This window comes from Hirundo rustica, chromosome 11 (genome assembly GCF_015227805.2).
Source record: "Hirundo rustica isolate bHirRus1 chromosome 11, bHirRus1.pri.v3, whole genome shotgun sequence".
NCBI lineage: Eukaryota > Metazoa > Chordata > Aves > Passeriformes > Hirundinidae > Hirundo > Hirundo rustica.
Window position 1 is genome coordinate 9203787 of NC_053460.1, and position 26048 is coordinate 9229834.

At 38.6% G+C, this 26048-nt stretch overlaps 1 protein-coding gene across 2 annotated transcripts in view; it reads right to left on the reverse strand.

The window, feature by feature from the left end:
* Nucleotides 1–26048, reverse strand: part of NFATC3 (nuclear factor of activated T cells 3) — a 65465-nt gene that overhangs the window by 24720 nt on the left and 14697 nt on the right. For both annotated transcript variants that reach the window (XM_040075075.2, XM_040075074.2), the window contains exons 2-6: nt 24110–25229; nt 14957–15119; nt 2719–2918; nt 1877–2049; nt 996–1136 (exon numbers count right to left, since the gene is read on the reverse strand). In XM_040075075.2, coding sequence (XP_039931009.1) covers nt 996–1136; nt 1877–2049; nt 2719–2918; nt 14957–15119; nt 24110–25229 — 1797 coding nt within the window. The remainder of the gene's footprint in view (nt 1–995; nt 1137–1876; nt 2050–2718; nt 2919–14956; nt 15120–24109; nt 25230–26048) is intronic.

A 26048-nucleotide genomic window follows, 5' to 3' on the forward strand; every position in this document is an offset into this window, starting at 1 on the left:
TGGCAGTGGACAGAAGCGTTCTCCCCTCGTGTTTCTGAAGGGTGGCTGAACTGCTGCTGCCACTTGTGCTTATTCCAACAAACTGCTGATGATTTGGAGGCTGAGTCAGCAGCAGAGATAACCCAGCCACCCCTCCCTGCGCGCCCCAGGTCACGGTGCCCGCGGCCTCCCTGCCCTGAACCCACCGACCCCGCGGGCCCAGAGCTGGGCAAGGTGCCTGTGCTGAGAGGGGCGATCTCCTGGGCAGGTTCCTGTGCTCTGACCCGCCATAAGCCACACCTGAACCCAGCTCTGGGCTCTCTCTGCCCAGGCTGCTGTTACAGGTAACCAGGCAACCACAGCAGCAGCTCTGCTGCTTCCAAAGGTGTTTGGCTTGTGTGGCAAACGCCACGATTACGTAACATACTGCACTTGCTAATAAAAGTAACACCGCTCTTATTTACATATGTAAGGAAATAAAAAGATGTAGAAGATTCGGACTCGGTTTGCAATTTTTTATTTTTAATAATTTCTTTTGCTACCGTTTTCCTGGAAGTTCAAATCAGACACTTAAGTCACCAAAATGATAATTTAAGCTGTTCAGATTTTGTGCTTCATTGTTTCCTAACTAGCATTTATTTCATTAGCTAAGGAGTCACTTCCTATGCATTGACTAAATCAGATGCAACGTGGCATCAATGCCATATAGTACATTTCAATTAGATATTATTTTTACTTTTTAATTTTTTTATAATAAGAATGAGCAAATAGACGGTATAATCTGTCGGCAGCATCTTTCAAATACACAAATTCCAAGTTAGTTACCTTCTGTCTTCCTGAATCAGAAGTACTGCTTCATTAATAATTGCCAACCAGCACATAGATCAGTGCCCAAATGAACTTCCCAATTACTACTCAGGACTTTTTTTTTCCTTTTAAAACACTCTTATTTCTTAAAATGAACCTCAGGTACTGAGCTTAGTTTGAAAAAAAAAACCCAGCAAGACAATATTTACCTTGTCCTTTTTCAAAAAATATAATTTTGGATTCTGGAAGAAAGTTGGATCCTGTCACCACCATTTCATGGCCTCCATTTACTGAGCAGCTGTTGATGCTGTACTTCTCAATCTGAGGAAGTTCTTGCGCAGATCGCTGAGCTTTAAAAACATTAAGGGAATAATTATTATTCACAATTTTAATCATAATGACATTTATTTTATGATTCTAACTTGAAGAATCGAGGATGAAACTAAAATGACCATCTGTTTACATACACAAATCATATTTGTATGATTTATCTTAGCTTTTAAAATTATTTTGGAATTATGTAATTACAGAAAAGAAACACCAAGAAGACATGAATGCCAACAGTCTCTACAGTTACAGCAAATTCAATTTTAGTTAAGAAGTGCTGGATTAAAAATTACTTCAGTAGTTTCTAGACAAAATAAATTCTAGGGGAAATTTAGATAAAGGTCATGCCTTGATTCCTTAGTGCCAGTATTCAACAAATCAACTCTCTAGAAGTTCAGCTGTTCACTAGATAATACTGTATAGGGAAGGCCATGGTACAGACTCTCGGCAATGAAATGGTATCAGCTTTAGAATGAATACTTTCACTGAAATGTATCAGCTGCCTCTGATCATACACAGGCACTACTGAAGTTGCTGTGTGACTGCACTGAGGTTAAAGCCCAAACCCTTCTTTTTCCTCTAAACCTCCAAGCTGCCACTTGGCAAGTACCATCTTTATTTAAAGACACATTAACTTTTGGTAATTGAGCTCTTTACACAACTGTTACATATAATTCAGGCAATAAATATTGTCAGGATGACAGTGTTACTGACAAATGCAGAGACCATGAGTATAAAAGATGCATAGTTAGAGTAATCTTACAGCATTCAACAGGTATGGAAGCAGTCTGTAGAGATAAGACTTTTCCACTGGGCTGTGGGATGTGAACACGGAACACAAGGCGCACTCTGGTGTTCTTTCTTCCAATATCTGTCTCTCCTTTGCGGAGCTCTATGTCTGAATTGCGCAGTTTCAAAATACCAGCACAATCGATACTGGAGATAGGAGAGGATGGACAGATGGATCACAAGAGAAATGGAAGAAAATCAATCAAACTACTGCCAAAGTTCACTCTGTAAGCCTTTCTCTTGTTAAAGAATGAAGCTGTTCCATTTCCCCCCACTTTATGGTATTTTAAGGGTTATTTTAAATGTCTGCAATTGAAAGAACGCTTAGTGTGGAAACAGCAGCAAGGACTGGTGAAACATTTTGTCTTGTAAATGTCCAGCTGCTGCTTTTTTGAACCTTTAAAAGATTATTTGTTATTGCACATTGTTTAACCTCCAAAGTGAGTTATTTAACATAGTAAACGTCATTTACAAGGAGCAAGAGACCAGTATTTAGTTCTAGCTTAGGAAGGAGTGGAGAATGACAAAGTGTACCCATCAAATCCCAGCTGCTAATTCCACACAGTGATCAACTATTCGTATGAGACACACAACCTCAATCATATAACACACTTGTATGAGAGCTTCCCTGCTTCTCTGCTCCTCTACTTCTGACTGTTCTCACATTGGCTTGCTTTAAGAGATGCGTCTCCTCATTGTGACCCAGATTTGTGGAAAATACGTTAATTTTACAAGATTCTTCTTTCACCTTTGCAGAAACGAAGAAAATAAAAACCCCACATAGCAACCAAATGGCTAACTCATGCCGTGATGTACCTGGCTGACATATTATTTTCGGGAAGCAGTGGAATTTCCAGCACTTTGGTGCTGGCAATGATGATCTCCTGGCTGGCGGTGGCCACGGTCTTGCCGGTGATGCGGTGCACCTGGTAGAAGGCGTGGGGCCGCAGGTAGCGATCGTCGGCCGTGCCGATGAACATCTGCAGGTTCACCGGCTTCTCGCTGTAGCCCAGCAGCTGAGGGAAGGGCACATGGAACAGCAACAGGTTAGGTGACTCCCACTGCCTCTGTGTGTGCACGCTACAAACACACAGCGAGCCCAAAGAGTTAAGAGTGGGGAGTATTTCATCACAAACTTCTTCAAACTCTTCAGCAAGTGGAAAACTGAGTAGAGGTATCTGTCGCCAAACACCAGGACTGGCAACAATTACTGGAACAAATGGATATCAAAATATCATTATTTTTTTGGAATCTCTCAAAGAGAACTTTTCTATCTACAGAATTTCTACATCAAAGCTATGCTATGGGTCTGTTTCTGGTACTGTTTTTATTTGCCAATTATCAGTTTTACTAAGATGCACCTAGATTCCAGAAACACGAAAATATTTTAGCTTTTCTACTATGAAATGGGATAGCAATTAAACTTAAGAAGTTTTGTGAATGCAAATGTATCAAGATAGGACAAGAAGATTCAATTCATATCTAGAAAATCAAGTGTGGTTTATTTTTGCCAAAGAAAATACTTTAACCCCCCAAATGTTGCAAATGTTAATTTGCATCTTTCCATTTCTCAAATACACATCTAACCACCAATGCACTCAGTTGCCATAAAACCACCTGTTGCTTGAGCTAACTCAAGCAATTCTGGCACAATACTGAAACAGCAGAAAAAATTAATAAACTGAATCTAGAAGAAAAAGCCCATTTTATGATAGTACATGAGTAATTTGTTAAGGAAAGAAATGTAAACAACAGTAACACCAGTTTCCTTCAACCTCTGCTATTATAAATCTGAAGCCTACAGAATATTTCTTACAAATCCATTTTCCTTCACCTTCCTGCAATTGGCAGATTGATGCAGGCTGCAAGTTATATAATTGCTAAACTGCACTGGAGCAAATTTACGTTTCATTGACTTTGACATCAACTTATGTTCAAACAGGAGGGAGGGCCAGACAGTCATTCTTTAAACGTGGTTTTGTCATGTCAATATTTCTGTCTCTAGGGAGAGTTATTTGGTCACACAACAATATTATCCAAGCTCTTTACAGAACTAACACTTAAAAACCAAACAAAACATGTCAATTCAACCTACTTAGAGGAGTAATTTAAGCCAGTAGTCAGTGGCACAAAAGCCCAAAGCACACCCACACCCAGCAGTCAGAAGCCCCACTGCTGGTGCATCACTCCTGGCAGGGAGTTTTATGGACCAAATGAACGCCTGGTTTCTGTATTCAAGTTACAGCTTGGTTTCTATATTCAAGTGGCAGCATCTACCAGGCCTGTCACTTTTATTAGAGCTTTCTCAGTCAAGAATAGAAATTTAGGTTCCAACAGAAGTCTGGAAGTCTTTGTTTTGTCAAGTATGTTCTCCCTGGAGTTCTCAGTACAGAAAGAGCTAAATCCAGCTAAAAAAACACCCAAACCAAACCAAAATATCCCTCCAGCCACTGATTGGAAACTAGATTGTCAGAATTGCTTCCCATGTAAATAAATATGATAAACAAGCATTTAGAAAGGTTACATTAAAGAACCTCCCATGACGATCAGTGTACTGACAGGTTTCTCTCCCTTCAGTGTCAGGAGTCAACTACAAACTACAGGAACATCATGACCACAAGGAACTTTCCTCTCAGTGCTGTGATCACAGTGGAGCATATGGACTCTTACACCTATTAAATATATACACATGCATAAATTCCTTTTTATGCCTGATGCAAACTCCAGTGTCTTTCCATAAGTTTCTTTTTCATTAAATATCAAATTAATATTTGAATTTTATTAGTCTGAATTATTTTAGGAGTTTAAAGAAAATTAGGACATGTGTTAGTTTGCCATTACAGCAGCCATCTTGTCACAAGTTCTCAACACTGTGACTCCACCATCCATTTTCCTCAGAGTTAAAATTAAATATTAACACAATGGAATCCAGCCTAAATGTGACGTTAGTTAAATGTGTTCACTCTAATACTGGGAATTATAAAAATTACAAGCCAGACCTATTCAAAAATTTGACTGACTTCCAAATGCGGTCACTGTGACAAAGCTAATTTCCAATTAAGGCTAATCTTCCCCATGCTGAACAATGGACATGTACAGAGCAGTTCTGGAGATAGTGGTGATACCAGAGATAAGGAAGGGTAGGGGATACTTGTAAAACCAAGCTGGTCTGTCTACAGTGCATGAAGACCACCTTCTACAGGAGCCTACACAGAGCAGGAGCTCAGTTTTGGGAAGTAAAACATCCCCCATGCCAGCAGTCACACACTGGTATTGCCCAGGAGACTGCCCATATACATTGGCAAGGTAGTAGTGACTTAAAAATACGTATTTGGTATTGAATATGGTTTATTGCTTTTATTCAAGGTAAAGTAAAAAGATACAAACCCCTTCCCACCCCCTCCAATGTAAAGGTATAAATATAACCAACGTTGCAACACCTGTGGCAATAAAGTAAGCCAGGGAGTGGGAAAGAAAAATAACCCCCATGTCCCACAGCACAGAGTGTAATTCTGGGCCTGACTGCACCAACAGGGGCTCATTAAAGGAACATCCCAGACTTAAGCAAGCAGTGGAGAGGCTGCAGTGTCCCTGTGCTCCCTACAGCCACAGCCCAAAGCCAGTAAGCTCAACAGGCTGAGCATGGTAACGAGCCTGACGTGCTAGTGAAACTCAGGCAGCTGCAGAGACTGTGGACAGAAAATACCCAACTTTTATTACACAAATCTGTGCTTTAGAATGAACATTTCCCCCTTAAATCTTGTGCAATGAGCAAGCTGGCAACTCCAGGCTGACTTGCCACTATTGATGCAATACCTACCTTGTGAATAACAAAGACTTACTACCCCAAATCAACTTCAAATCAGGAAAAATTACTTATTTAGGCATTTAAAATGCATTCCCTTTAAATACAGTTTTGTTCTCATTCAAAAAAATATTGATTGTTCTTAATTTCATTGACAACAGGTGACACTTTCTTACCACCTTGTCTGCTTTATGCACAATTCTGTATGTTGAACAACCCAAACATTTAAATCAGTAAAACCTCCCAACCTGCTATATGTTTTTCAACAAAAATAAGTACCTAATTAACTCAAAAGAAAAAATACTGTATTTTGTTCAAATACATAATGAAGCCATAGTGAATTTTTAGTTCACCCTAGTAAAGAATATATAAGAACACAGTGTCTTTTTACAGGCCATAGGTATTTAAATAAATAGCATTTTACAACCTACTGGCAAGTGCTGCAGAATCAGCACCATGAAGGAGCATTACAGTAAGGCACCACAATATCAGTGTGCTGTCAGTCAGGGGTCACTTAAAGAGGAACAGTAACCTGAACTACTGCTTGAGCCCTAGGAAGGCTTTCAGGTACACCTTCCAGCACTTGTTCCACTAATGTGCAGTATTAGAGCTGCTCACTAAAACAAAAAAATTGCTAACTTTACTTTAAAATAAGATACAGCACTTTCCCAGGAGCAGCAAACAGCATGCTGCAGACAAGCAGTAAGTTACTGCACTGTGTCACTACTGACCTCTAGAAACCCTCCTCTGTAACAGAATCCTGATACACCACCCACTGCTCTGCCGAGGAAACTCAGCCAAGTTGTTTTTGTGTTTCTATATCGTTTCCATAGCAGAGGTCAGTGCCTGCGTAAGTTAAACTAAAGCTGGAAGGCTAAAGACTGAAGGTCACTACAGGATAAGCCACAAGGGCTTCGTGCCAGAGCAGTTCCAGCCGTATTATTACGGCTGCACACAGGAAACCCCTGCATGGCACTGTGCGTTCACAGCTTTTACCAAGCAACTACAAAGGCAGGAACTTAGTGAGAGAGTTTTGGGTCATCAAGAAGTTGTATTTTATGCAACAAAAACACTCCTATGTTCTTAATGCACACATGGAAAATCCTTTAAAAACATGCCATGCTAGAGTATATGGATTAGTTTGATCACTGAAGAAGGCACTATTTAAACTTAGAATTTTGTGGTAGTGGTGAGAACCTTTCATTGCTGAGGAAAACAAAGAGGTCGCATTAATCAAGAGGCATCAACCTGAAAAAAATAAATGAACATTTTTCCAGATTTCATGCAGATTATATTTGGAGCATAGCTGGCTCACATATCATTGGTTCCATTCTCCAATCTAAAGAAAACCTTGTAACTTGACAAGCTTGTGAGAAAACTCCTTTTAGTCTCTAATGCTTAAAATTTTTATCTCCTCATCCCACCTTTTTTTTTAAATGAAGAAGGTTCTGTCCACGTTTACCATTTATTGTTGCAGGCCAAGTGTTACCAATCTCTATTCAAGTATAAAAGTGTCATTTCTTACGACATACAACAAAGCTTGGAAAAAATATCCAAGAGGAAATACACACTTCACAGTAACCAGGTACTTAGAGACAACAGTAGTATACTTGGAAATAGTCTGGGTTTTTGAAACAAAGTATCCAAAACCCCAAATACCTAATAGTGTCACTGAATCCAGAAATAATGTCAGCATTCCATGCACCTCCACTTTCAGTCTTAAAATTTAAGAGAGAACCTGGAACTGGGGATGTGTGTGTGGGGTGGTGGTGATAGGGGAAAGATAATTTCATCAGTTAGGTTTTATGCTCAGCTATCAAGTAATATAATGAGACCAACAACATTCAGATGGTGTCAAAACCTATTAGATTGTATTTTTAAAGCATTTTTCATGCAAAATTTCCCAGCATTTATTAGGAAACTGCCATGCTTAATCAAACTTTCATTGGGGCTTTATGTTCATGTTTTATCTTTTATTTGCCTTTTTTTTTTTTGCTCGCTAATTGAAGATGAAGATTTCAGTGCTCCTTTGCCTTTGTGCAATTAAGTCACTGCTTATGGCATTACTGGATTGGTGAAGTAGGCTGATTAGAAAGAAGGCTTTTACATACAAATAGGCCTCCCTAAAAATAGGGCATAGTCTTGAAATACAAGGCAAGTTTGGCATAATCAAGTCCCTAAACTTAACAACCCATCTTCACCAAATGCACCAGTAGCTATACAAAAATCCTCAGTTCAGGAGGATACAATCCTCAGGGAAGGAAACTGATCCATGTAAAAAGCCACAAGCACTTACTAAGCATTTATTTCAGACAGAGACTTCCAAGGCTTTTCAACACCTCGATATGAAAAGCAGGTTGTAAATAGTTATTTCCTCCTTGATAGACTTGACAGCAGCTGGATGTATTTCACTGACTTCTGTACTCCTTAGAACATCCTCCAGAGTGACAAGGTAAGGAGGGCAAAAGTGAAGAATGCAGGCTCTGTTGTAGAGGGTGAAAAGAAAACTGTTCTCTTGAATCAGGTACTTTTTCCTTTTGCTTTGGAAGACTGAGCAAAATATGGTACAGTTCACTACGAAACCTAAACAATCCTAAAGGCAAAGAACCTTCACTGCTTAAATTTCAGCCCACTTCAAAAGTAAAACACAATTTCTTTTAAAAACTTGATTTAAAGAAAAAAACCCGAACCATCTAAGTGTTTTATCCACTGAGAAAAGGGAGATATGACCCACAAGCCGGGAATCTTTTGGACAGTGGCATCAGAGAGGCACCAGTGCATGGCTTTGATCAACTGAACTTTTTTTCTACAGACACTTCTCCACAAGAATTTCCCTTCTGAGTGGCGTGCAGTGACTTTCCTCAAGAACTGTGAGGATTGCTGGGTTTAAAAGCTGAAGGGCTATCTGCCAAGCAGAACAGCACATCTATCAAACATGACTTCGGATGACAAGTCAGGCATAACAAGGATCCAAGGGCATGAAGATGAACATAATTTAAAACAAAAGACACCAAGACTAATGCCAGTGATACAATTCATTGTGAATTTATCAACAGCTGTGTTTCGAAAAACTTGAAGCAAACCATGGGCATGAAATGAAGAAAGCAGAGTTCAGGGAAGCTATAAAAGTCAAAGTGACCAGTCACCCCTTGCAGAGGGTGCAGTGAGTGCTGACATGTTATCTTCAGTGGACTGCTTAAAAGAGACTGAAGAAACTGATGGAAGGAAACTCCATTCAGATCTATCACGCAATATCCCAACCACTTGCTCAGAAAGTCTCAACACATTGTTTTGGGTTTTTTTTATGATTTCATTCTGATTCTGCAGAGGTCATAATGTTACAAAAAGCTAAATGTCTGATTTTAAAGTTCAGCATGTTGAACCAAAACATCTATTTCATTCCCTTCCTGAAGTACTGTACTATTTTCTATCACTTGATTATTTGATGCACCTTTCCATCAACAGAGAAGGAAAAGCATACACATCAGTAAAGTATCTTCCTTTTTCTTTTCTTAAATAAACTTACTGAGTAGACTGACTTGAAGACTTTAAAATAGTACAGACCTTTGTAATTGTGAAAAAAAATAGTGACAGATAAAAGGAATAAACATTAATAAAACATTAGATAGGGGCACAAGTCCAATTAAAAACATTTTAAAGGTCGTCACAAAACCAAACAGATCCAGCAAAGGACTAAAGCAAAAGAGTAATGGCAAATATCAGTTTATTATTGGTCATGGTACCGTGTGTTTACACACGTACAGAACATTCTTCAAGGTTAAAGAACTTGGATTTTTACTTCTGAAATCTCACACTTTTACACACTCACTGCTTGCAGACAGGATTGAAAGTGCTTTAAATATTGACTTGGGGCTTTTCTGAGGTGTTTTAGTCCTGTTCCATTTTACACTACGCAAAAAAGGATATAATTTAATAGCTAAAATAGGATTAGGCTAACATAGTGCAGAATTGCCAGTCCCATGTAACCAGCCATCAAACCTACCACCTGCACTTAGCCCTACCACACTCTCGAAAAAAAAGGTGCTATTCCTGAAATACCAACTCCAAATGCTAATTATGCTATGGAGAGTTTTTGGACAAGCCTTCCTGGGATAGGAAGAGGTTATTCTCACATAACCCGTAGAAAAAAAAAAGTAAACCTATGATAGAAAAAGCAGATGACTGTTTTTATTGGCTTTCACATCAATTACTGCATTTTCTAGAGGGAGTAGAGGCATCACTTTTGCTATCTCTTTGTGGGATTCTGAACCAGAAGATGCCTAAATGATCAAACTGTTCTTGAAAGATACATAGTTTTAGAATCTCATCCAAAGGTCAATGTTTTTGCCAGGACAGCCCATTACACAGTTCACACAGACTGAGATTTACCTTCTGCCTTTTAGATTTACTGGCGGGTTGCTGTCACAAATCAACAGCAGGCAACTAGAGCTGGGATAGAGCCTGCCTTCTGGTGATGGACAAAACAGGAAAAAATTCAAGACAAAAATTAAAATTAGAGAGTGAAAGGCAGGAAGATTGGGCAGCATTGCAAAACAAAGAAAAAGTGCGCTGTTTATTGGACATGGAGAAGAGGGAAAATTCTAATATTATACCTGATATTCAAGTAGTTACATGCATTGGCCACAGAGAACAGCTGGGAAAATGTGACAGCCACAGAATTACAGGCCAGGAAACATACACTCATTTAGACAATCCGTTGTTACTTTATTTTTACCAGATCATCTGACATTGCTTGGATAGATCCTCTCTTGTTGGTTGCAGTTTCCTCCATCAGGACTCAGGCAGAGTTTGACTTTTTGAGACCACATCCCTGTCTCAGAACTTTCAAAGCAGTTCAAAGTGAGTTTACTTTTGCTCAATTAGTTTACTTTTTTCTTCCACTGCAGCACTTGTCACGACTTCAAGCTCTGCAATCACTTTAAACAGAGCTGACACTGAATCTCTCTTTTACAAGTCTCCATGAAGCCTCACACAGAAGACAACACCGCTTGTCAGTGAGTAGCAGTGCGTAGCCATCTGTATAAACTGGCTTTTATTTAATAGTGCTTTGATTCTTCATCTTACATCTTTTCTTCAGCTGCAGAACTGCTGAGTTGTCCATATGGATTACACAACGCTTCCCCTCCTCTGTTACTGTGAATCTGCTACAGGAATAATTTTGCTTAAGGCAGAGGAATGGAATGATTCTATCCTTAAACCCTTTGAAGTACAGAAAAAAGACACTTCTGGTCCAGGCAAATTCCTACCAGCTACCACCACTCCAGATCTTGCATACACAGGGTGCAAGTGGGTTCTGTACAGTGTCTGTTGCAGATACACCATCAGCTGTAGAACCAATTACCCCATCACAGTTCATTCCTACACCTGCCTCCCACAGTGTCCAGTGGCCCCAGGACAGACCCTCCCTGCACACAGAATGGTGCTGAGGAGTAGCTGTGAGCCCACAGCCCCTGAGTACACCACTCTGCATGGTTACAAGATGAGCAGCATGGACATCACCTTCTTTCTTAGCAACAGGACAAAAGAGAAAAGGAAATACTACTTCTTGTGCACAACACAGCCTTTATAATTTACTACCAAAAGATGTCATTAAATTTAAAATACTGGAGCTCAGAAAATTACATGAATAGCAGGAACACAATATATAAGACAACTTTGCTTATATTAAAAAGAAAAGTTCATTTTAGATCAGAAAACTAATATACAAAAGTAAAAAAAAAAAACTATCCCAGAGAGATTCTTATCAGGTGCCCACCTGCTCTAAAAGGCTTTTCTGTTTTTGATCATAAGCATTATCCAAGTGAGGTCTCATGAAGAACCCTACCAGTTCAGACAGAAGTAAAAGCTCATTCTAGCAAATTTCAAGTGCAAACGTTATTTTATGTACAATTGGACCCATGGGAAGGGTGGAAATTCAAGCAATGATGACTGTTCATTTAGAGTTGGATAAAATGTGACAGCTACTTGTTTAAAAGGCTTCATAGATGGGTGAATTGTAGACTCCAACCTATGAATTAGAATGGTAAAAGTGGGGAGTGCTCAGAGGCTGTCTCCTGGCAATGCACTACAAAATTTCCACATCATTTGGATGACAAAAGCTCAACATGCCACCTTTCTCCTGGCAAACCATTCTGCTGTATTATTTATTCCTTCCCTGCGAAAAGCATTATCATGCAGATTCTCTATCAAGGTAAAAGAAACTGTTCCAGATGACAAGGATTAGCTGCAACATACTCCCAAGAAAGCAGAGTTTAAAATTATAGAACATTTAAAAAAACTAAAAACAAGGGAACATCATTATAGAATTAGCTTTCTTAAAGTTAAGAGATATACAAAGCAAATCATGATGCTCCACTTATTTAATTTCCTCCCATTTGGAAATAAGCTGATTAAATGTACTCAACAACAGATGATGCCAAATTTGTCAGAAGCTTAGTGTCCTAGCAACAGGTGTGGTACAGTATTAGTAATAGATTAATGTCATGCACTAATACATTAAAGGCTTGAAGCCATGTACGATCTTAAAAATCTTTATTTTAAATAATACATCAAGTGCACATGCAAAACTACTGCTTAACAGTTTGGAAATTAAATATTCCAGCTTTCTATAAAATAATGTTCAAAAGCAAAACAAGTTGTATAAGAAACAAAAGCACAGAGGCCTTCAGGCACCCAAGGATGAGGCAGTTGGACTTGACAACTGCTGTTGGTCTGTTCCAATTAAAACATTCTATTCTATTTAGCCACCTCCTTTCTCATCTCTGACACTGGTTGTTTTACACAGGAAAATACTGAGTACTGCAATGATCACACACATGAAGTGACTGCCCTAACGCTAGGAGCACCAAAAAGAAAAGTCAGAAAGAAGTAGTAATCCATATTGTGATGTGGATTTCTGGAATAATTTCAGTTTGTATGAAAGTAAAGTAATATTCTCCTACTTACAGATATTTAATATTACTTTTTCCAAACTTGGCCTTTCCCACACAATTTTTCCCCAGCAGTAAGTAAAAAGTAAATACAAATCAATGCTTTGTTTCGTAACAACTTCTTATCTCCTATCAAACACAATTAATTTCCAATCCAGCTGCAAGAGACCAAATTGCAAAGTTGAATATTGATTTACATTTGCATTCATTTTAATTTAGGGGGGCATAGTACAATGCATGAGTTGAAGCACGAGACTGTCAGACACATAAATGCCATCCTCATTTTTAAAACAGCATTCTCGTACAGCAAAGTACTTCACAATTTCAATGCAAATAAATGGCTTTTAAAATCATTGGTGTAACTAACCCACTATAGATCTGTTTCTACTAACTTGCATTAGTGCAGTTAGAAGCATCAAGTACTACAGCTAGTTCTGTAAGCAAAAGAAAGCTTACATATTAGTGAAATCTTACAAATATCAGCATAAATTCCCCTAATGCATATATCAGTGCAGACCATAAGCACCCAGAGGAAAAAAAATTAAACAATATTGAATGCAGTTCACAGCAGTTCAGGAAAGATTTATTTTGTCTGCTAAAATCCCTCAGATTTCTGTCCTCATTAATGATGTGTTAAATTCCACTGCAAGCACCTTGGCATGTGGAAGTTGTGTCTACTCGTACTCCACTGACTAAAGCAACACAATACTCCACATGAAGGAATGCGTCTTGCCAGCTTTCCAATCCCAGCCTAGTCCAGGCATCCTCAATTTTCTCCAGTTTGCAGCATACACTTCCCTAAGAAGCACCAGACCCTTGCCTCCACTGTGCTAAGATCTGACAAAAGGAGAGAGTTGCAGCTGGTTAGGCCACAGTATTGTGAGAAGAAAAACACTGAGCAGCTTTGCAGGGAACTGAAAGCTGGATGAAGAGATCAGCTTATGAATTGAAATGGAAAAACAAGGAAAGACATTGAAGAAAGAAGATGGGATGCAGATAAGGAACCCTTTTTAGAGAGGGAGAAAGGAAAGACACAAAGTCTTTAAGAGAAAAAAAGGCACAATGAAAAAGTTCAAGGTAAGCTATCAGAGAAGAAACAGTTTGATAAACACCCCAAAGAATGTTAGGAATGAATTAGAATATTGATTAGGAGTCAGGTTGATGGAAGAAATTCATCAGATGAAAAGCCTGGAAAGCAGAGGTTGCTTTGACAAATTAAGAACAGCAGATTGTCCAAAACACTTGAATTTTGCTAGTATATCTTCATCTACATAGTTGAAATGTAATGATGTAAATACAGAGTGTGACACAATTCACTTGCCAAAGAGGAGGAATAAACTGTAAGGAGGAAAAGTAGTAACATATTTGTACTACAGTAAGAGAAGGAGAAAGAATGGAGACTGATTATACCAATCCTATCAGCACTTTGCATCTGGTCTCCAACAGCAATGAGTTCCTTTCGACTACTGGAAGTGGATAAATAAGTAAAATACATTTTTAATGTATAGACTGTAGCAAAAGATTTAGGACTGAAACACGGACTGTAATTTTATTGGAAAAGAACGTGAACTATCCTGGATTTGGAAGAAAAGACAAAGCCTGCTGTAACTTTCAAATAATCAGATTCTTCTCCCCTCTTTGTTTTATAAAGATTTTGCAACTGTTGTCTGATTTGACTTATAAACAAGCCATTAAATTTTGTCTTATCCTGACTTGGAAGTAAGATAAAGACCATTAAGCAATGCAGAGGTAAGTAAAGAGACACTGCTTTCACACCTAAGGATGTGCAAACATAAACCAAGGCATCTTGAGCCCCACAGTTTCTCAGCATTATTTGCCCCATGTTCAGTGAACGAGGGTGAGCTCCCTTCCAAACTGTGTGAGCCAGCTGACGCCATGGATATTAAAGGAGACACCAGTGACTATCCCTGACCAATCCAGAGGTCTGCCCAGCATAGAGCAAGATGTATGTGTACACACCTGAACTCTCCAAGTCAGAGAGGAGCACATCCCATCTCCTGCACAGTTATTCCAGCAAGACCAAACCCACATATCCTTCTCTTCAAAGACTATGATGCCAAACCCAAGACAAATTTACCAGGACCTTACATCTGATTCTGAGTTCAACAATAATTGGTTTTATTGGTCAGTGTTTTCAAAAGAGTTATCGTAACATTTAAGGGAGAAATCTTGCCCAGGAAAGGCTGTAAGCTTAACAAAACGTAACAATTTACAGCATTGTAAATACCAATAACTAGTTAAAAAATTACCTTCTATTCAAGAAAGTCAGACTTCCTACCTTTACTACAGGGTGTCCTCCAGTAGATGCTTTCACTGCTCCTCTGCTTCCTTCTGTTTCATAGTGAGCTCTGTGATGAGTTTTAGGCTGGACTTCTATTTTCAGTTCACACTGCCCATAATGGCTTGGTAAAGGCCAGTCAAGAGGTGGCAACGAAGATGTGCTGCAATCAAGATAAGCACACGGTGGTTACATGAACTGTGCCATCGGTCTACGGCACAAAGCCTTCACTGTAAAATATAGACAATGATGCCACTTCCCTAACAAATGATAATCAAATTTTATCAGGCTAAAATCGTTATTTGAAAATTCCAGTTTTGCCAGTACATTAAAATCTTCAAATAGAATTGAATTTCTTCTTTCTGACACCCAAGCAAAAGGAAGGTTCTCTGTGACCCTCAGCCCCACACTACCAGTGCTACTCTATAACGCCTTTATATTCACTTTTTAACCTTAAGTATATCAGCAATCAAATTCAAATGTGCTTTAGAGGGAACAGTCTAAACTCAATCTGCCTGTCATTAAGTTTTAACTCTGCATTATCTTCCAGCTTGCTGTTTTTCTTTTCCTTTGGCAAGCACTGCATTCTGTTAACTATGGTTAAAATGAACACTGTGATCACCCGAAGTTTAAAAAGCTACTTGTTCTATCTAAGCATAAAGACTGCAACAGGCAACAAAGACACCTAAAGGTGTGTTCATCTTGTCCACAGACACATCCTTACACACAGAAGCAAAGTCACTCCAGGGAAGAACAAAATACAGTAACAAAAATAACAGAGGAGGACTTTAAAATCAATGTTTGCATACCTACCCTTCTACCTGCAGAGATTTTATAGACTCAAGATTCTAGTAAGATGAACAGTCAGATTCAAGCCAGTAATTACATGGTAGAGTAAATTAAATTACGAACATTTAAAAGTGAACATTTATAGCATTGTTGATCAAACAAAAACATTTGTAATAAAAATAACCTTCCTTTAAAATAATTTTGTACTACCTTGCTCTGACCACCAGGGAAAGCAGATTAGGTTTTAAAGTGATGAACAAATACTGGTTTGTATGACCTGGGAAAGCTCAGTTTCATTTCTTTCCACTTTACAGGAAGTTAGGTAAAACCCCACCACCAACCAATGCAAATATGTACAAACATGAATAGTCACAGGTCCAGGGAGTTTAGTTAATACGTATAAAAACATATCCATAGTTGAGAAACAAGATGAATGTTTGGAATGAAGTAAAAAAAGAAAGAAATCTCTGTCTTTAGGGAGTATCTGGAGGGACTTGGGCTCAGCCTGCAGCACCACAGATCTACCTTTTACCACAGAAATGTCTGTTATTAAGAATGGGAAAGAGGGAGAAGAAATGGCACCACACTGCTTGCTGGCCTCCTCTTCAGGAGAACAACCTCCAAGCTGTTGGTCTGCTGTTTCATGGATACCTGCAATGTACACTTCAGGAGAGAGCTGGCATTCCAACAAAAACATTCTCTCCTGAAGCACCTTTTTAGGAGCAATGAGAGGAAGAATGTGAATATTTCCCTTTCTTCTTACTGAAAGGCAGAAATGTGAGAAATAAATCATCTCCACAAGCATTCAATGCACAGCAAAGAGGAGGTCTCATGAGTGCTCCTTCCACAGCAACAGCATTTAACTGGGTAGGAGAGGATGGTGATGCCAACAATAAAAGAGAACTGTCAGGAATGTAGTATAAGCCCAATCCTTCCAGGTACTCACCACAGGCCAAGATGTACTGCCTAAATGCTACCACTGGCTATCAACTCCACCTTGCCATTCACTATTACAGCTACCGAGGGAGAAGGATTCAAGCCTTCAGTCGGAAAAGAAAAGATCAAGATTAGAAGATACTGGAAAGGGCTTAAAAAATTCTCAAGTGAGAATTCTTTAACTGTTGCTGAAAAAAATTTTATCCCCTATATACCCAAATTTCTGTGCCAAAATAATTGGTATACATTGAACAGATATGGTACCAGGGAGAATTCTGTTAATCCACCACAGGCTATACACCAGTTATTGGGAAGTATTACTGAAAGTTGAATGATCAGTTCAGTCAAGAGAAAAGTATTTGTTGCTCATGACCACTCTCCATACAGCATCTCAGAGAGATTAACTCCTCCCGCAATTAACTAACAATAATGTGGCACAAGTTGTATCAGACTCACATTATCTTTTGAAAAAATATTTGGCATACTAGAACAAACATGGAGACAAAAAAATAACCGAGTCTCAAGATTTTGTCATTCTTTGAAAACAAGTAGAAAATAACAGCATGAGAGCAAGGAAGTGCACTGTGCACGTGCAGATGCCTAAAACGTTAAAAAAATTGCAAAGCTTCCAAAACATAGTAAATGACACAGCTTTTGAGGCTGTACTGCATCAAACATGTTTTCTAGATGTAGCTGGTCTGACAGTTACAGCTGCTTCCCTTTTGATGCTGGATATCCAAACTGTTGTTTCTCTCTGAATATTTTTCTTGGTGTCTCTATTACCCTGAACTTCTCAGCAGCAGTAGATTCTTTACAGATTTTAGGGTACTCTCTCATGCACCTTTCTGCCTTGTAGGGGTATCAGTTTTATGTATTTTTGCTTCCACATCATCCTTACATATTTTTCAGACAAATACTATGGAGGTACACATTGAACCAAATCAGTGATCTAACTTCGGTTCATTTTGAAATGTAAATTCTTTAATCCTATTAATTTAACAGTGTCCTAGTTGCCTGTACACCTTCAAGCAGAACTAAGGGGTGGGAAGCAGAGTGGGAACTTCCTAGACAGCACTGTCATCTTCTTAAAGTCACATGAACCTACAAGACTGCACATTAATTAATTAAAAACCCAACAGAATACAGTCTACAAATGCTTGGTATTTTGGTTTGTTGTTTTGGGTTTTTTTAATTCTATGTACAATTCAGTATCAAATGAGAAAAATCATGTCAGGCTTTGGAGTGCAAGAAGTAACAAATTTGCAGATGTTTAGAAGACTTTTTGAAATGAAGCGATGCTATTTTCTAGCAGACGCTGAATATTGGAAAGTAGGTGTGAAACTGCCACCTTCACTACATTTAAGGATCTGCTTTTAAGAAAATATTATTCAGTCTACACTGTTAGGTGAGGATCAGCAGTAAAACTGCTAGATTCAACTCACCACAGCTATCAGCTGTAATCTGTGCACTGAACTTCACTGAAGTTTTGCACAATCTCTGATAGTGCAGAACTAAGATCCAAAATTTAGTGGTGCATTACTCTTAAAATTTCTGGAACATGTTTAAGAATAAGCAGCTCAGCTGCTTCAGAAATGAACAAGTATTTTTTCTGTCTCTCCCCAGCATACACAGCATAACAACTTCGTGTTATTGATAAAGACATCTAACTTTGCATTCAGAACCCAGATGAGCTGCTGACCATGAGTGGTTTATCAAGTTATTTTAGAATAAAAGATTAAGAAAAATAAGAACTTATGTTTTAAAACCCTTCACTTTTCAGTTTTGATGGGGAAGGAACACGTTTGTAGATATTTTCACATGTTCATTAGTAAGTTCCACCCAGTTCAGTGCCAAATTACTGTTAGAATAGCTTGGAACTTAGCCTTTCATGGAAGTTTCCTTTCTTTTTTTTTTATTTTTTCAAGTAAGAACCTGATTAGCAATGCAGTAACCTACTAGTAAAGGACCAAATCATGTCAGGATATGAAACTAGGAAGTAATGAGTGACAGTCATTCTAAAGCTTTCATTAAATCAAATCTTTCCACATTGTTGAAACAGCACCAATCTGTAAACCTACAAATGTTCTTCTGGAAATACCAAGGGACTTTGTAAAACAGATTAATGCAAGCCTCCCAAAACTCATATCACATCAAGACTAAAGACTTTAGAGAACAGCAGCTATTAAAGGGAACTCAGAGGTTAAGAAAGAACCCCTCAGCAGCATTCTCAGCAGAAGCAACTGCATTTAATGCTAATCACTTAATTAATTTTAGCAATAGTAATTTAACAGATACCTCCTTCTCTGCAACCATTATCTCCAAAACAGAACTGATTGATGAGGAAACAACTGATGCTCAGTGTAAGAACAGCCAAACACATCCACATTTGAAGGACTTCAGCACTCAGATCTGTAAGAGTCAGGGCACAGCTCATGGGCTGACTCTGCCCCTCTCCCATAGGAAGAAGCTCAGGGCAGAAACAGGACTGCTTGTTTGACTGTGGCCCCAGAGCAGCGTGCATGGGACAGAAGGAAGCACAAAGCTTGTGGGACTTTAACACAATCCAGCTAAAAAACAATTACCTTCCAGTTGTAGCATTGTTTTTGAATGCAGGTGCAACTGATAAAAAGATTCATTTCAGCCACTCTGTTTGACAATGTTCCTATCTCTTTGTAGCCACTAATTCTAGTAGCAACCTTTCAGAGATACCTCATAGTATCTCCAGATAGTTGTGAAAGTTCCTGTTTCCTTCACTGGTTGAGATTCCCAGATCTTCTAGAGAGATGCTTTTATCAATTTTTAGTTGCAGCAAAAATAATTTTCCACTTACAGCTCCTCCCAACATTTCAAAAGAAAAAAGGCTCACTGACCATACAATTCCACATTTTTTTCCTCATCTTAAGTTTTTGCAGAGATGAACCCATGGTGTATTCAGTGATAAGTCAATGTTGCAACACAACAACCCCCTGAGAATCTCAAATCATAACTATGATCCAATACCATGGTTTTCACAAACTCTTGTAGAGCCAAAATACTGCTGTGGCTGCTCTCCACTGCCTAGAACAAAGCCATATTCTCCCTGATGGAGAATTCTGAAGTTAAGAAGTTTGGGGCCATTCCAGCTGTCACAATGGCCTATCAATAGACTTTATTAATACTGTTTACATTCAAAATACCACCATTCTGCTCCTGGCAGAGCCACAGATCACAATGCTGTCAGAGTACAGTGAACCACCACATGGAAATCTCTGTTCCATCATCCCAGAGCAAAGCGGAGAGATGAATAACAGGTAGAGCACAAAGGTCCGGTATTAAACACTACCTGAATTTCCCTGGATTCATTAATGGTGTGCAAACACTACAGCGATAGCCTTGCTTATTAAAAACCTAAGAGGTTCAAAGTTCCTTTGCTTGTCTCACTTAAATGGGTTCTTATCTTCAAAGTCAGTAATTTGCAAACATTTTCATTCTACAGTTTTGCTAGTAGAATAGCTGGGGTTATTTCTATTTATCAGAATAAGGTGATAAATACTTGGCAGACTAACTTTGTCTATAGAAATCTTTCAATGTGAGTAGAGTTCTTAAAATTAAAACCAAAGGTCCAATACAGTTATGGTAAAAATAGGACATAATTCTGTTCCTCTCTGTTCTTTGGACTTCCAAGAGAAGGATTCAGACAAAAGAAACAATTTTCCCAAGTATGCCACTATCTACTACTTTATTTAAACTATTTTTTTTCTTGAACAAATTAATTACATTGTCAGCCACCCTAGTTTTCAGCAGCAAAATACTCTCAAGTTCCATTACATATCCACCATTAAAATTATTTCTGAGCTGTAAATACATCTTTCAAAGACTGTTTATTCATCACAACTGGAACAAAGAAGCTATTTGATGTCCCATTACTTCTCAGTGTCAGATTAAATTCATGACACAACAGTCTGGAGACAAACACCAATTTATGCAGTCATTTTTAAAATCAATGTGTAAGTCTCTATGAATTCCATGTGGGAAGTAAAGGAAACTAGGTTTTGTTTTGAGATTTTTGATCATTAATGAATATTGCCTGGTTATCTTCCAGGCACAAAAGCACCATTTGTTGCCATCAAATACTGCGGAGCCAAAGAAAGAAAGAAAAAACCAATGACTCATTAAGGTTACTACCCAGCAAAGTGCATGTTTGCTTGAGACACAAATTAGGTTCTCAAGATCCACTTTACCAAACCTAAAGTCTACTGTTTCACTAGTCATTCATGTTAAAATTTTCAGTTTAAAGCAAAAGATAATCAAGCCTAAAAGCAAAAATAACAGAACTCCCATGATTTTCAATTGCATCATCAGCGACCACTTTTCTAAAATATAGCCCCACGTTACCTACACCAGTGCTGACCATGTCTGTGATGGTCCTTAACTCCATAATATCATACCCAAGGTTAGCAGCAGCAACGCTGCTCATCTCTTATGAACTGTACTTGTAGAGTGAAGTCCTCATCAAAGGTATTGTATCACCCACACAGTAGAGATTCCTAGGTCACATCTAGATTCGTTTTATTGCCCTTGTTCAAGTAAAAAAAGTATTGTAAAACAGACTTTCTGATTTTTTTTTGCACTTTCTGGAACTCTTACAACTCAAACTCTAACAGCAAGTGTGCAAGAAAGTCATAAAAATCAGCACTTTTGTGGAATGTTGGGATAAAATGCAAGCAGGGAGGTTGGATCTACTATCACTGCATTAAGATCCCCCAAAGAAAGGGTTTTTTCAAGTGGAGGGGAAGGAAAACATGTGACACAGATAAAACCATGTCTTATCCATCACCCTGTGGGGAGACCGGGGGTGAAAGAAACAGGTGCCTTAAACAGGAACAAGATTAACGATGTAATAAATAAAATTACCAAGTTCACTGCTGAGTATTCTGTAAAATGACCAGCTGAATCTGCCATCACACCTGGTGAGTGACACCACTGGCAGACACCTGCACTACTCCCTGGACAGAAGCTGCTGCCCAGTTCTTTCGCTCGTAGGAAGGAATTGCTGCAGTGCTCCTGCCCAGGCCTTCGCCTACACTTACCTTTGACAAGGGAGCAGAAATGGGACTCAGGGCACGTAATACACAGACATTTCTCATATGCCACTGACTGGCAGATGATGGGTTTCTGTGACCAAATAACAAGCTGTCACCTAACAAAACAGTTTGGATGGCATGTGAAATATGACTAAGATGCTCAAAAGCATCTTATACATTTTATGATGTTGTTATGCATTGCACACTTACTGAAAACAGATGAATGAAGGAAAACACGGTCAGGGCTTGGCAGATAAAGTAGATAACAGATTTACAAAACTTCAGAGAGCATTCAGAGCAGAAGGTGCTACCTACACATTTCACACCACAGAACACGTGAGGCAAATTACCCCCACTTCTACCAGGGGCCAGTTATTGCAGCTGGGTGTGCACCTCATCTGCTTGGAATCAATACTACTTTGTCCTTGACAATACAATCCAGACATCAAAAAGTGTACTAGTTTTACTATATATTGTAATTTATACTACAGTTAAACATACAGTATGGAATAAATACATAAATAGCAATTATATGACAACTAGTATGCTCACTTTTATGACAACTAATACACTCACCATCATCAACTACTTAGAAACAGTGGGTCTTCTTGAATTTAATTTTTATCCATAAAATGTAAGGGTCACTTAGTTACCCTGATTTGTAAGAATCAAAATTACAAAGTATTTTATGACAGAATAGAATGGCTTACATACTGAAGATGCACACTGCTATAGCCCCTGTGGAACAGGCTACAACTTCCCAGTAATTCAACATTTCACCGAGGATACAGCTGCCAGTGCAGCCATTTCCACTAATTCAATAGTCAGCTGACATTTTTGGCAGCAAATGTACACAGCTTAATAGATTTATGTAGTTTCCTTGTGTACAGGTGTAGTCTTCATTGTCTTCTGCTGTTTGCCCACCTTATATTTACAGAAATTCTTAAGTGCCAGCTTGTAAATAAAGTCTGACATTTAAAAAAACCCTACTTTTTAATGAAAACATTAAAATTCCTTTTTATTCAGTTGTGCTCAGTTCTCTGCAGTACAAGAAGAAGCAGGTATGAGCCATCTGTGTTTTAAACCACTTTGTTCATCCCACAGAAGAACCACAGATGCACATCCCATGCCTGTATGTTCATGACCTCTAATCCTACAGTAGTGATCACCTTTTATGAACAATGTTAGCCTGCAAGCTAACAAAAATGCCAAGTTAGGACCGCATAGTATCCTATATAAATATATTATAATTCCAAAATACTCAATTAAGTTAAAACAGTCACCACTGTTTTGGTTTGAATGAAAAGATTCTAGTAACAGACTGAACACCTATTACTAACAGATGGCAATGGAATTTTAAAAACCCCCAGACTTGAGGACACTTAACTGATCTGTTAACACAGTAGTTTCAGACCTGGTAAAAACAGATTGTTCCAGCCAGCAGCTTTGCATCTTTACTGTTAAATTCTACATCCATAAACAGTTATGTGGAAGAACACTAAAGGAGAAGAAAAAAAATCACTTCCTGTTTACTAAAATCAGTAAAATTCTGTGGAGAGAAATTAAAATCTGTGGTTATAAAATTAGGCAAAAAAAATAACCAAATGGCTGAGTAAATATTGTTTAAATATATTTAATAAGTCAAGCTAGGTGATAACTTCTGAAGAATTTAGACAAACTTGAAAGACCACAGAACTGATCCATCTAAAAAGTAACAGACTGGAAAGGAGGGGGACTTCTTCCCTCAGTTGAACCAGTTCCCTCTTCTGAGTCTCCAGAAATCATCCTGCTAGCACACGACAGGACTGCAAAAGGAAAAGACCTATTTAATTCTGTCATGGATGGTGGAAATACCTTGGAACTTCAGCCCAGACATATATTCTTTCCGGATGATTTTCAGCATGGCATACAAATTCTTTTCTTTATTTCTAGAATTATATGAGCCCAAGGAAGCAAATAGACACAAAGGTAAATAAACTCCCCGCGTCTTTTGTGGTCTCCCAGTTTTGTAAAATCATGTAAGTCAGGATTCCTTAGCTATATTAAAATGTTAAGTGTTCAGATTAGATGGAAATGCAAAGCATGTACAAAATCCAGAGACATTTAATTCAGCTGGGCTCTGTGCATATACACAAACTTTACTTAAATAAAACAAATCCTATTTACAATGCATCTACTGTATTTTTAAAAGATGAAGGGTATTTGGTATCTCAACTTTTTTTTTCCTAATTATAACATCTATCTGCCTTCAATAAGTTTTCTTTAAGAAGTCTTAATGCATCACTGAAATACAAGGACATTCATATGTCTCTTTAAGATGCACAGGAGGGATAAAACAGGAAGGAGTTACTTTCTAATCACTTACCGGAATATGGGAGTGTGACCAGGCTTCGGTTTGTTCCAAGTAAAGTGCGAAGGAACAGAAAGAAATTGGTCTCCAGGCAAGTCTTTTTTCAAGGTATGCTGAGATCCAGAGCAATCATCTACTGCAGTTTCAAGGGATGATGACAAGTTACCCTGCTCTTCAGGACAGACATCTATTTTTCCAGATAAAGTGGCAGTCTGATCCTCTGAGGTCTTTCTGGTTTTTAGAGGAATATCAGTCTCTGTACAACACTGAAATGGTGAAAGGCCAGAGTTGAGACCTTGTACGTTATGAATGGAAGTGTTCAGCCACGTGTCTTCTGTTATGCTTCCTCTGGGAGAATGGCCGGGTGATGGAGTTGGAGAATGGTGAGGAGAGAGAGAACCAGCATAGCAAATCTCAGCACTGGAGTGTCGGCGTTTCCCACAGGGGGATGTAGGTCTTGACGAGGGCCTTGACGTTGGTCGAGGGCTCAGCCAGTTTTCATCGGTAATACTAGTTCTAGGAGAATGACAGGGAGACTGTCTAGGCGACAAGGCGTGCCCAAATCCATAAGGCTGCTGCCACGATTCATCACCGGGACCTCTCGGAGAACCGCCAGGTGATGCCAAAGGAGAGCCAAGAGTAAATCGAGCAGCTGCTTCATTTAGCTCTGAGTCTACGTCATCATAAACATGGGAAATGGATTCACAAGAGGAAGCATCTGAAAACCAACTCCTGGACGAAATGCTGCTGGCAGGGCTCGGACTAAGGGATGATTCCCTATAGGATGGCTCAAGAGGAAGATAGAGATGGTCCCGGGAAGGCCTTTCCATATACTCATTTTCTGTGCCATTTGTGTGTAATTCATCTTCACTGGCCTCAATCCCCTGGTGACAGTTGGGTGAAATCGATGTGATTTGAATGCTGGGGCACTCGAAGGGTTTGGGTCCACCTAGTGGACTGTACTTGGATTCTGGTACCTCGCAAGTGCCCTCATAGTTCTTGTGACTCTGAAATCTTGTAGGAGAGGAGTGAGACTGCAGTCCATGGCGAGGAATACAAATTGGCTGATTGACAGAGGATGATGGCTGGTCTACATTAAAGATGTATATGGACGCACAGTCATCTGACTCAAGATCTGAAAACAAAATTTAAAAAGATAAAGTAGTAAGAGTCAGAATGCAATACTTGGATAAACGCCATAAACAAAATCCTTTGCTTACCAGATATGGACTATTATCAACATCTTAGACATTTCCCGTTACACTAGTTACACAAAATAAAGCCAATTCTTACACTTTCCCAGGTCTATTTTATAACTAAATATGACCACAGTATGGTTTCCTATCATAAATCCTGTTTTCAATCAGATTTCACAGTTTATACACATCTTCAATCATTGAAAAGATAATACAAACAGAAAAATGGATTGAAATCCTGAAAGGATTTAAGCTGAAACACTCAACTCAAATTTCATCTGTCATAACTGTATTCCACTTATAATTAAACATTTTTAATCAAAAAATCATTAAAGGTTCGTCTTTTCGACAAAGAGGACTAAGGTACTTTCTACAAGCCCAGTCAATACTTACAAACACCAGAACATCACATACATAATACTGATCTATTTTAACAATAGAAAGCATCTTACAGTGACTGAAACTTGAATGAAGATTATGAACTACTGAAAACATTCAACCAAAGGAGGCCCAACAAGGAATTGCATTAGAGATACTATTAAGAATTGTATTCCTAAGATATATTTTTTGTAGCGTAGAAAACTCAAGTACCTATGCTAAACAGCATTTTTCAGTGCAGTCGCATGAAGTTTGAGCACAAGTTGTTCAGCAAAATAAGGCAAAACAAAATATTCTCAGATCTCACTAACTTATCCAAAACACAGGAAATATTCCAAAGAAAAACAAGCAATTGAGAGGGAATACAAGTCCTGTTAACA